The sequence below is a fragment of the Brachyistius frenatus genome, unplaced genomic scaffold (assembly GCF_029030835.1).
Source record: "Brachyistius frenatus isolate BFR_SWC_R1_liver_20210118 unplaced genomic scaffold, ASM2903083v1 Contig_2, whole genome shotgun sequence".
NCBI lineage: Eukaryota > Metazoa > Chordata > Actinopteri > Embiotocidae > Brachyistius > Brachyistius frenatus.
Window position 1 is genome coordinate 3,381,825 of NW_027210601.1, and position 11,846 is coordinate 3,393,670.

An 11,846-nucleotide genomic window follows, 5' to 3' on the forward strand; every position below is an offset into this window, starting at 1 on the left:
TTTCTGTTTTCATGGTCACCGCCTTGGTTATGACAAGCTAAAATGCAGAGACTATAGACAGACTGTTTGAGTAAAATAAATTGAATCAGTTAGGGCTGCCCCCAACTAAAGATGATGCTAATCAACTTGTTTGTTGTCAAGAGTTGTAGCCCATTTATGATATTTAATTAGGTACTAGAAATACCTGTTACCTACAAGGCCACCTTCCTAAAGGGGAAGACTCGGATAGTAAAAGATGTTTCTGTAAGTTATTTATAACACTCCTGACAAGGCTGCGACTGAATAATCGGGTCAACCCTAGAATCAACGCAGTCCATTACCAAAACTTTATCGCGGTGTACATTTAATCTCACTTTGTGTTTGCATTTCTGACAGGTGATGAAGCAAGTTTTCAGCTGGTTGCCTGCACGCAATCTAAAGAAGTGGAACTCGTTTTCTGAAGAATTCCCAAGGTAAGTGCATTTAACTAAACATTAGCAATGGGTCATGATTTTTTTTCATTTTTGAATAGTTTTAGAAATATTTAATTTCCCAAAGTTTTTACTGCCTTCTGGTAGTAATGCCATACGGCCAGTAGGTGGTGGGAATGCATCTAAAAGCTGTTTGCCAACCAATATTAAACATCAAAAGAAGGATAACACTATGAATGTGGCTCTGAAAAATGACATGGTACAAACAGCAGAAACATGCAAAGACTAAAACCATCCAAAAATATTTAGTGTGGAATTCCTTAAAAAGTAAAAATGAAGTTAAGGTGCGGCGCAAACTCTGCGAGGTAAAGCTAGCATATCATAAATCTATTACAGTTGTGCACAGTCATTTGAGGGCGAAGCTTCGACCAGTGTCGATCCACAGATTTACAATCAATGGCTCACTTTGTTACCAGGTGTGCAGAGCAAACAACAATGCTAATGTCAAAGAGGAAGCTAAAGACATGTTTCCTATCATCCATCCAAGCCAAGGGTTTCTAAGTTTGATGGCATTTGTTGAACCTGAGTCTATCGAGTCAGTGAGTGCCTTCGTAAAAGTCCAATAGTTCACAGCAATTATCATATCGTATTTTTTTTTTTACTTAAAATGCCTATATGCACTAAACATTATTCCTGCAACACATTCATTTTTCCCTCACTATTTATAATTCAGATTTATCTTGTAATATAAACTTTAAGTGAGTGTTCAGTCTAGTGAACTGAAGATTTAAATCACTAATAGAGTTTAAGAGCATCACTCAGGACACTGTTGTCAGTGGACAACTGTCTCAAATGTCTCTGTTCTTATCCTCCTCTGTTTAGTGGTATGCTCCCTGAGGCGGTTCTTCCACCATCTAAGGAGCACAGTTATGCGCAGTGGCTGGAGAGGACATACCAGCCGAGGGAGTCCAGGGGCCCGCAGTCGGGGAAAACTGACTTCATGCCGTCCTCGGTCTCGTCACAGCAGTCTGGTGCATCGCACACTCTTCCTCCTTGCTCATATGGTACGGAAACTTTTGTAGCCTGTTCTCTATCATTTGAAGCTAACGAATGTGATCGGGTCAGAACTTCTGGACTCGCAGCTGCAGGGAAGGCTCGCATCTGTGCACGTTTTGCGTTTACACCTGCAGAAAGATTTAGCTATTTTGTAGGTTTTCTGTCTCAGGTTTCAAACATACGTGTTGATTTGATCCCTCAGAGTCCGCCCAGGCTGAAGATGGGAGGCAGTGTGCCCTGTGCCAACAATACGGAGACTCTGCTCCCAATGTGAGTTTAGCTGCCTTACTGTGTTTTTATTGCAAAAGCTTCAACTAATAGATATTCTTATTATCAGTTCATTTTTCAGATTTGTCATTGATTGATTGTTTTGGTCTATAACAAAAAAAAAGAAATGGCAATTTTCTCTTGTCCAGGTTGTTTTTCTTTAATGGTTTTCTTCAATAGTCAAAATTGTACCAAATTAATTAATAAGTTGTTTCATATCCACACTGCATTTCCCATTGAAAAGAAAACATTAAAAAAATGTATTTAGACACGGCATATATTTGATATAGTTCCTTGTTTCTCATCTTGCAGCATAAAACTTTCTTTCTCTACTGGTTATTAAGGTATATGTCTGTTTGTGCTCTGATAGGAAGCAGGACGGCTCTTGTACTTGGGGCAGAACGAGTGGTCCCACGTTAACTGCTGCCTGTGGTCTGCAGAGGTGTACGAGGACAACAGTGCTCTTCTACAAGTGCACAGTGCTGTCTCTAGGGGGCGCCACCTGGTAAGACGTTATCATCATGGAGGGTCGCAGTCGGCACGAGCTGCGCAACTCTTGAGATCAAACCCTGAAATGTATGAGTAATATAATTCTAATTGTTGTTGTTTTGTCCTGCTCCCTCCAGCGCTGCGATCGTTGCGGGCAGTCAGGAGCCACTGTGGGCTGCTGTCTGGCTACCTGCCAGAGTAATTTCCACTTCATGTGCGCTCGTGCTCAGAGATGTGTGTTCCAGCAGGACAGGAAGGTGTACTGCTACAAACACAGGGATCTCGTCTCTGCAAAGGTAAGGAGATCGACTTTTCTTTAATTAGTTGTTTTTATTGCAGTTATGAATTTCCTTTTCTGTTAGGGGAAAGCAGTGCCGTACTTTACCCTAACACATCTCACACCCCCTGATTTTCTGTACATTGTGTTGGATATTGTTTACGCCAGATGGTGTCTGGGAAAGGGTTCGAAGTCCCCCGGCGGGTATACGTCGACTTCGAAGGGATCAATCTCAGAAGAAAGTTCCTCACAGGCCTCGAGCCCGAAACAATCAACATGACCATTGGTAAGAATACCTGTCAGTTTTGTGTTGTTTGTTTGAGCCACTGGACTCCTGCACATGTTCTGTGTCTCCATAAAAAGGGTGAAATATTCCTGCCGTCTATCTTGGTTCGCTGAACCCCATCTTGTTTTTTCTTTTCCAGGTTCCCTGCAGATTCAGAAACTTGGCGTGTTATCAGAGCTGTCATCAAATGGGAGGATGCTGTATCCTGTTGGTTATCAGTAAGTGGTCCTTGTTGTTATGCAGCCATATTGAAGTGCTTTTTTTTTGTTTGCTTTGCAACCACTTTCCCTTAATGGTATTTTACAAATGTCTATGGATTCTCTGTGCTGTGTTGTTTAAAGGAACTGAGGTACTACAATCAAGACCGTTATTTTACCTACAGTGGTGTCGTCTCAGTGGCCGTTCACAGATTAAAGAACTTGCATTGCTTTATATAAATACATTCTTTCTTTATCTTTAGATGTTCTCGGTTGTACTGGAGCACTGTGGACCCCCGCAGACGCTGTAAGTACACCTGCAAGGTGACAGAAGTAAGCACACCTCTCCCCGGCGAGGAACAGGATCTGCGTTGGGACCAAGAGGAGAACCACACCATCGTCCACAGTCCACACTGCCACAAAGGTGAGCAGGATCCTACAGATTGATATGATATGGAAACAATTTTGATGAGAGTGATGAAGGGCAAATCAAAAACTGAAGCTCTGAGGCAGATATCCAAAACAAAGACTGAGAGAAGTTAAAGTGATTTGTAGGGCTGAACTACCAAGTTTGAGACATGTTCATCCATTTGTAAATACATGTTTTGGCATTTGAACAGATTAAAACCAGCTTTTATTATTGTGAATTTTATAACATGATCAGTTGCACTGGTTAATGGACACGTTGTTTTTCTTTCCCAGATATGGAGTCCCCGGATCGTTTAGGCTCCACATCCTGCAGCCCAATAAAGTCCACTACCCCTTCTCCCAACTCTAAGCTGCACAACACACCTGGATCTAAAAGTCCTGGTTACACACAGACACGGAGACCAGCAGGAGGATCATCTCGACCTCTCCCATCTCCGGGTAAGTCGATTTTGAGGGAAAATTGGGTAATTATTATAATTATGTAATTATGTTTTATGTAGTCTTTTCCTGCGTTCGCATGTCTTGCTGCATTCTTCAGGTTGGACTCAAAAAGTTGCATTTGTTTAACCCTTTATTATTTGATTGTTTTAGGTTCTGCTCCTCCCAAGTCACATCACATCCTGACACTGAGGGACCTGGACGAAACACGTCGGCCTCGCAGGCTCTCAAGAAGCCGCTGCAGTTCCTCGCCAACAGAGAGCGACCCGGCTGGACTGATGACCCACCGCTCCGGTGGCACCGTCCATTCCAGATGTTCCCTGTTCAGCTCCCCTCCGAGATCATCAAACTTCGGATCAGCTTCGCCTCCTCTCTCACGACAAAACTCAACATCTCCCGTCTGGAGTTCCCCTCCTAGATCTAACTCCAGCATTTCTGCCGGGCTATCGCCTCGGCAAGGAGCCGTCACTCACTCCCCCAAAGGGAGGCAAAACTTTAAAATCACCACTCCGGTCTCCGCCGAGGTTCCGCAGGACTTCCTAGCATCGTCTGAGGCAGAGGATGCAGCCGTGGCTACGACAAATGGGATCTCGCTGGCCCCCGATAACCTGGAGGAGGAGGTGGCCCACCTGATAGCTCAGGAGCTGCCCTACACTGTGTTTGACACCGACACAGAGGTAGCGGTGGCCTCCATGCTGAATGCTAAGCTGGAGTTTGACGAGACTCTGCTCACGGAGAATGTGGCGCTTCAATGCGGCGCACAGAGCAGTAGAGGCGAGGTGGAAGGGGTCGTGCAGGAAATGCCGAGAGATCATCAGGAGAACGACTCCGAAGAGGAAGACTCCAGTCATTACTTTAAATTTTCACGCACACTGGTGTGTGACGCGGCGAGTGGCTCGGACGCCTCCGGTCAGCTCCCGTCAGCACAGTCCATCTCACAGTTGGACGGGGCGGACGGCGTGTCGGAGAGCGACGAGAGTGATGAGAGCGACGAGAGCGACGAGAGCGACGAGAGTGACGAGAGCGACGAGAGCGACGAGAGCGAGATGCTTGACGATGACGTCACTGAAATTCACGCCAATTACAATACACCTACTAAACAACTAACAGTTGCTCTAAAGCGGCTGGAGTCAGTTTACACTGTGCCAAAGTCAACCGTCGAACAAGAAACAATTGAACCAGAGCTTCAAGAGGGTTTGGCTCCATCTGCTGTTCTTGACTCGGCTTATGCAAACAGTGACTTGTCAGTTCAGGAGGAAGAGGTCCTGATGACGTCTGAAGCACCGACGTCCCAAACCGAAGTGTTTTTGGATTCTGCCACAGGCCATTTCATTTCCACGGAAGACAGCTCAGTGGTGTACCCAAACAAAAGTGCAGCTGCCGACGATGACAGTACCTCATCAGCCGAATCAGTTGAGGGATTTAAAGATGATTTGACCGATCCCGACTACTCTCCAGAGGCTAAAACCAAAAAATCACCAACTACACAGATGAAAACCATCTTTATAAAGACAAAACTCCCTGCATCAAACCTCAGGCGCTTGTCTCCAAAACCGTGTCTTCCTAAATTAAAACTACCTTTGTCGCCTCGAACTGCACAGACTGCACATAATGTTTCTCCTGCTACTGCCACTTTTTGTACCGTCCCGCGCCCGGTCACCTCCCCCATCGTGATCAATGGCTTAAATGCTTTACCCATTCAGCCTGGTGCCACACGGGGCAGAACCATCGCCATCCGCTTGGACAACTCCAAGCCTGGAAGTCAGCAGGTGGTGACTCAGAATCAGTCAGCTGGCTTGGCCCCATCCCAGGCTCCTGCGCCTCAGGTCCTGCTGGTTAACCGCCAAGGTCAGATTCTGATCAAAGACCCGCGAACGAACACTTATCAGTCAGTCAGCACAAATTCCCCTGCCTACAATAAAATAAGCCAGATTGCCAGGATTCTCCACAGTGGTAACACTTTGCCTCACTCTGTCCCCCGCGTTATTATAAAGCCTCGTTCGACCCCCTCCGCCGCCGGTAACGTCCCTGCTGCCAGTAACCACACGGTGTCGGAAAGAAAAATCATTGTCCGAGTGGTGCCTGTGAGAAGCAGCAGCGCTCCAGCTCCCACCGCTCCTGTCAGCGTGCAGAGCGTTCCTGAAGCTGGTTTCTCCAACATCCAAGAAAGCACCGCCAAGGCTATCATTGACAGAGCGATGGCTGGTGACTGCAACACGCCGATCACGAAACCCAACATCCTGGGGAAAAGTCGGCAGCCAAATGCCAGACAGCGGGGACCGTCCCAGTTTCCGTGCGAAGACGACGATGCAGATCAGCCGTCAGCTGGAGGCTCGGGGTGCCCCAGTAGTTTACTAAATGTAGCGACAGCTGCTTCATCGGGCAACCAGGTGAGAATCAAGAGGGTGTCGTCAGCGTCTGAAAAGCCTTCCAGGAAGAAATCCAAGATGGACTTCTTGAAGGATCCTTCAAGTGAGCCGGAGGAAGTTGATGAAGCCAGGTATTTCAAGATTTTACATCTCTTTGTTGCATAGAAATGAAATGATGTTAAAACTATTTTGAAAAAAATATTGGTCTGAATAATAACAGATGATGAAAAGATTCAGTAAAAGAAACGGATTTCTCCCAATAGCACACTGGCTGGGATAAATCCAGATTAGAGCTGCAACTAATTATATTTACTGCTAAGATTATAGAATGTAATATTTTATATAGCCCTATATCTTTTTTTACTCTTAATGCATTAACCCTGCTAACGCTTTCAGCAGCCTCCAGATGGTGGGAAAGATGGAAAAATGTAAAATACAGTGTCTTGTCTTCTTTCAACAGGCCGAGCGGTGTGAGAATGAAAGCTCCATCCATGAAGGACATTCTTGATCTGGACCAGCAGAACGTGTTGAAGCCTGAACCTCTGAGGATTACAGCTCCACCACCTCCCACACCCTCCAGGTTAGTTCATTTTGAAGGTACAGGCCAACAATTAGTGTCAGGTTGTATTAATTTAGAGCTCAACAATTTACTGACTTCAAAATGTGTTGCAATGTTTGTAGAGGGAAAGCATTTTCCTTTTCAACCATTTAAGAGCACTTCAATTTATATTTCCACAGTATTTCTTGCCAAACAAGAGAGTTATTTCAAACAATGAATGAAATGAAACTTCTTCAAGAAAACACATCTGATTCAGTACCATTTTTGAAACTGAAAATATGCTCAATGTACTCATGCATATAAATAAGAAATGTGATGAAGAGTTTTTTTTTTCCTCAAAAGTCTTATCGTGCTTTATTATTTCTATTCATTTCTTTGTTCTTTCTGCTCAGGCGTTTTGCTCACGTTGAGATTCCATCTTCATCCTCACAAACCAACAGTCACATTGAGGGTAAAACACACACATGGGTGAGCGCCCGCCACGGTGACCTCTCAGAGTGGGGCCCATACTCAGGTTTGTTGCTGCAACAACTCCTCAATCAGCAATTCAGGAGAGGAAACTCTCTCTTTTTTTTTTTTTTTTTTACTTGCTAAATTTATTGGTATAAAAACATTCGCCGACGCTAAAATCCTTGTACGTACTGATTTTGATCGAGCGACGTAACTTGGGATACTCATTCGCAAACAATGCGCCGTGTGTGCTCCACGCGCAGCATTCGTACACAACGTAACGTTTTGATTACCTCTCACAGTTAGCGTGATTATTATAAAGCATCTTTGCGTTTTGGGAAATGTTGTTAAATGTGAAACATTTTTGCCGCTTGCGGCTCCTTTGGTTCTCCAGGTTTTAGCTCAGACGAAGATGCGCCTGCACCGAAACACAGAAAGAGGACATACATGAACCAGCCCCACCTGCGCTTTGAAATCACCAGCGATGATGGCTTCAGCGTCAAGGCTAACAGCATAGAGGGTAAGAGCCGTGTAACTCCTCGTGTGCATCTTGCTGGTATTCCTGCTGCTACATGTTATTTGGGGTCACAAACCGGCTTATTGCACACGACAACATTTTACGAAATCTTTACAACAACAAAAAATCGTTACATTGATTCTCTTTCCTCCCTCAGTCGCCTGGCGCGCAGTGATCGACGGCGTCCTCGAAGCCCGAGCAGGTTTCCATCTGAAGCAGCTGCCTCTGGGCGGGATGAGCGGGCCACGCGTGCTCGGCGTCATCCACGATGCCGTCATCTTCCTGCTGGAGCAGCTGCAGGGCGCCGCGAGCTGCAAACGCCACCGCTTCCGTTTCCACCGCTGTGATGACATTGAGGAAGAGCTTCCCCTCAACCCAAGCGGCTGCGCTCGAGCTGAAGTGTACACACGGTACAGACACATTCAATTACATTGTTACATTTTTTTTTTTTTTTTAGAAACTTTAACAAGGTTAGTTTCAAACATTTTGTTTGTTGCTTTTTTGTTTTTCTTAATCTTATCTGTGTTTTGTTTTGAGCTATACTGCAAATAAATCTTATTTTCCTCACGTTTCTCTAATTAGGAAAGCCACTTTCGATATGTTCAACTTCCTGGCATCACAACACAGAGAGCTCCCAGACGTAGTAGGACCCTTTGATGAAGAGGAGGATGAATTCCCACTTAAATCATCCAGGTTAGTTGATTAAATTCGGGCCACTTTTCTTGATTCTAACAAAGTACACCGCAACATTTACACGTGTTATAAGGAAGTAGGTGACAGCAACTCTACTGTGTCCCACCCACCAGGCGAGCCACCAGCAGTGAGCTTCCCATGGCGATGAGATTCAGACACCTGGAAAAACTCTCAAAAGAGGCGGTAGGAGTTTACAGGTACTGGCAACGAAACACAACAAAAGCACGAGATTTTATTTATGTCTAAAATAATGCTAGAAAATCACCCATTCATTTCCCTTCTAATGTTTCTAGATCTCCAATTCATGGCCGTGGACTTTTCTGCAAGAGGAACATTGACGCCGGAGAGATGGTGATCGAGTACGCCGGCACGGTCATCCGTTCCGTTCTGACTGATAAGCGGGAGAAATATTATGACGGCAAGGTCAGTAACCGTAATACACACCATCACACTTAGAAATAGTAACGATAGAAGAGTTTCTGCCTCATTTATTTCTACATGTTCAGTCCTGTAAGAACAAAACACTGAGCGTTAAGCTGATGTGAGCAACTGTTTTATCAGCAATACAACAAAAGAGCATCTGACTACAGCACGGCCAAACAAACAAAAAATATCAATCAGTAACGGCCTTTTATCCATCGTGCCAATAACACCCACGGTCTCATTTTAGGCTGCACACAGTTGTCTCCAAAGATTATTTTTTTTTAGTCTGTAGCTCACAGCTTCAGTCTTCGCTTTGCTTCCAGTCTGGAAACTGTTTGCATGACGTTTTGCGCAAACAATATGCCCGACCTCTGCAACAGGCTTACAGTTATGAAGGACAAAAAACAGAAACCAGAACTCGCAACATTAATTTAGAAATGATTCTAACTTGTAAGTGTTAAAGCTAAACAACTGCTCCTTTCCGTTATCATCGGTGACGCAAAACATTTCAGGATTTTTACACGCATTTAAATATTCTCATCTTATCGTAAAAAGGAAAAAAAAGGGAAGAAAAATCTCCCAAATTCTCCTGAATCACACGAACCACCCGGCCTGTTTTTCGTGTCCTGGAAATGTGTTAGAAATGGTTGTTTTGTCGCTCCGCATCAGGGCATCGGCTGCTACATGTTCCGCATCGACGACTTTGACGTGGTGGACGCGACGATGCAAGGCAACGCCGCCCGCTTCATCAACCACTGCTGTGAGCCGAACTGCTACTCTCGCGTCATCAACGTGGACGGCCGCAAGCACATCGTCATCTTTGCCCTGAGGAAGATCTACCGCGGCGAAGAGCTCACCTACGACTACAAGTTCCCCATCGAGGACGAGAGAAGCAAGCTGCACTGCAACTGTGGGACGAGACGCTGTCGCCGCTTTCTGAATTAGCGTCACGCGTCGCAACGAAAAAGCCAATCTCGTTTGATGCACTACAGGTGGTTTGGTGGCGTTCTGGAGGCGTCTGTCGTGGCGTGGCCATGAGAAGGAGGTTTCGCGGATGCACGCAGACCTGATCCGCTGGGTCGTCACTATGCTGGAAGCTCAGTTTGTGGACGAGTCGAGCGTGTTTGTTCAGTCCTGTCCTCGGAACTGCTGTTAGCAGCCACAGAAACCAGAATAGAGCCATATGTCGAAGTGTGTGTGACTTCAGACTGCTGGAAAGTTTTTTGCATCCAGTTACTGTTTTTCCATCTCATCCATTAAACTCTTTCGTTTTAGTTTTTTGTTGTTAGTGGCCTCTGCTGGAACTGGGGCGATTACAACCTGATACAAACAGCGCAAACTAAAACAGCCCGATTTGTTGTTATTACTGCGTAAAAGAGGGATCCGTTAATATGCCGAGTGTCTTTGTAAGTACAAAGACGCAGAGAGGGATGAGGATAATTTATTCAGAACTTACTTACAACCTTCTCTGGCAGCAGACAGGATACGTTTCAGAACAACGTAAACATTTTTGACTCTCCTTGTGTAGTGCAGCTGCAGTATAACTTTCACTCTGGATACCACAACTCTTATGAGCAGGGACACTTAATATTTCAGGTGCTGGTGACGTTCATCCCAAAAGCTAGTATATTTGGGAGTCACCCAAACCTCTTTCCTCCTCCAGCCAGTTGACACTTCCTGTTTTTTACTTGTAAAGGCAGAGATGTGGCGATTATCGAAACACTTTTATCCCACTATTACAGTCTGCTCTATGTTTGTTATTTTGTGCAGTTTGTGTATTTTAAGGCCTGTGAGGGAGCGTTTCCTTGGTGCAGGGATTAAAATGAACATGGTCATCTTGCTCTGCACAGTCCCTCGTACATCTTTTTGTATATTTGAACAATAAATGTGTATTCAACCAACTGATGGAAATAAATGTGTTTGCGCTTTTAACTTTCTTTTTGTAAGTTACAGCTGACTAACAGAACTGAAGCTGATGATCTTTTGTTTGTTTGTTTTTCGCCGTCTTGCACCCTCCTCCTCCTCCTCCTCCTGTTTTTGTGTCTCACAATGTGTACTACCTCAAAGGTGTTCTGAAGCAAGATTTAATTTAATGACACATTAGGTGGAAAAACTGCTCCCTCCCTCCCTCACTTACTCGTAGTTTCATCTTTCTAATCATTACTGCTTGATAGAAAATAAATAACATCAATATTATTAAACACTGAAGGGTTACAAGTGACTGCTTTTTTTTTTGTACTCATTTACTCAATTGTGCATCCACACTCAGCTACTGGATGCTGAGAGGCTCCTAGAGTTTAGGCTCAGGGCCGACTGCTTGACTTGACTTTTGTTTTGTAGGATTAATAACGGCATTAGACAGGCGAATCCTTGTTACTTTACGTGCCCACTACGGGACCCGTGCCTGTACATAGTTGTATAAAGAATTTCTAAACTTGTTAAATATTTTTTTACCTACAATTTTCTTTTTAACTTTATGTTCAATAAAAATGTGTTCAAAGTTTCCTTTCCTTTTGCCAATGTTTTTACCATTTGGTATGTGTCAAATAAATTAAAACAGCATTTGTGATTTTTATGTAAACATGTTTGTGCAATACATTAATATTGTGTAGAATATGCCATGTTGTTAGCGTAAAGTTTTCGCAACAAGCTAAAACTAAGTCGTGAAATCAAACAATATGTTCAGTGAACCAAAGAAAAATCGTTCACGATGCAATAATTTACCAATAATGATTGATTTCTTTGCACAAACTTTTTTCTTTTTTTTTTTCCCCTTTAAAGGATGATTGATTGGAAAGATTGGATTTATGTAAATAATTAAATCAGTGATCCAATTAAAAAAATGTTAGCTTTCTCATGCTAATACAATACATGAAAAGATAATAGAAAATATAATTTTCATTTATTTGTTTTTTTGGGCTCTAAAAACCTTGGAAATGGAAACATGCAGTCGAAAATGTTCAAACAGAATATATTCAGTTCACTG

General features: G+C 44.0%; 1 protein-coding gene across 1 annotated transcript in view; it reads left to right on the forward strand.

The window, feature by feature from the left end:
- Positions 1–11,365, forward strand: part of kmt2ba (lysine (K)-specific methyltransferase 2Ba) — a 30,113-nt gene extending 18,748 nt beyond the window's left edge. Inside the window, exons 19-36 of the mRNA XM_069693859.1 lie at positions 376–452; positions 1,293–1,474; positions 1,669–1,736; positions 2,104–2,238; positions 2,360–2,518; positions 2,668–2,785; positions 2,925–3,003; positions 3,246–3,406; positions 3,685–3,849; positions 4,003–6,349; positions 6,679–6,798; positions 7,170–7,291; positions 7,622–7,747; positions 7,902–8,154; positions 8,327–8,437; positions 8,551–8,634; positions 8,731–8,860; positions 9,530–11,365. Coding sequence (XP_069549960.1) covers positions 376–452; positions 1,293–1,474; positions 1,669–1,736; positions 2,104–2,238; positions 2,360–2,518; positions 2,668–2,785; positions 2,925–3,003; positions 3,246–3,406; positions 3,685–3,849; positions 4,003–6,349; positions 6,679–6,798; positions 7,170–7,291; positions 7,622–7,747; positions 7,902–8,154; positions 8,327–8,437; positions 8,551–8,634; positions 8,731–8,860; positions 9,530–9,805 — 4,713 coding nt within the window. The 3' untranslated portion in view covers positions 9,806–11,365. The remainder of the gene's footprint in view (positions 1–375; positions 453–1,292; positions 1,475–1,668; positions 1,737–2,103; positions 2,239–2,359; positions 2,519–2,667; positions 2,786–2,924; positions 3,004–3,245; positions 3,407–3,684; positions 3,850–4,002; positions 6,350–6,678; positions 6,799–7,169; positions 7,292–7,621; positions 7,748–7,901; positions 8,155–8,326; positions 8,438–8,550; positions 8,635–8,730; positions 8,861–9,529) is intronic.
- The last annotated feature ends 481 nt before the right edge of the window (positions 11,366–11,846 follow it).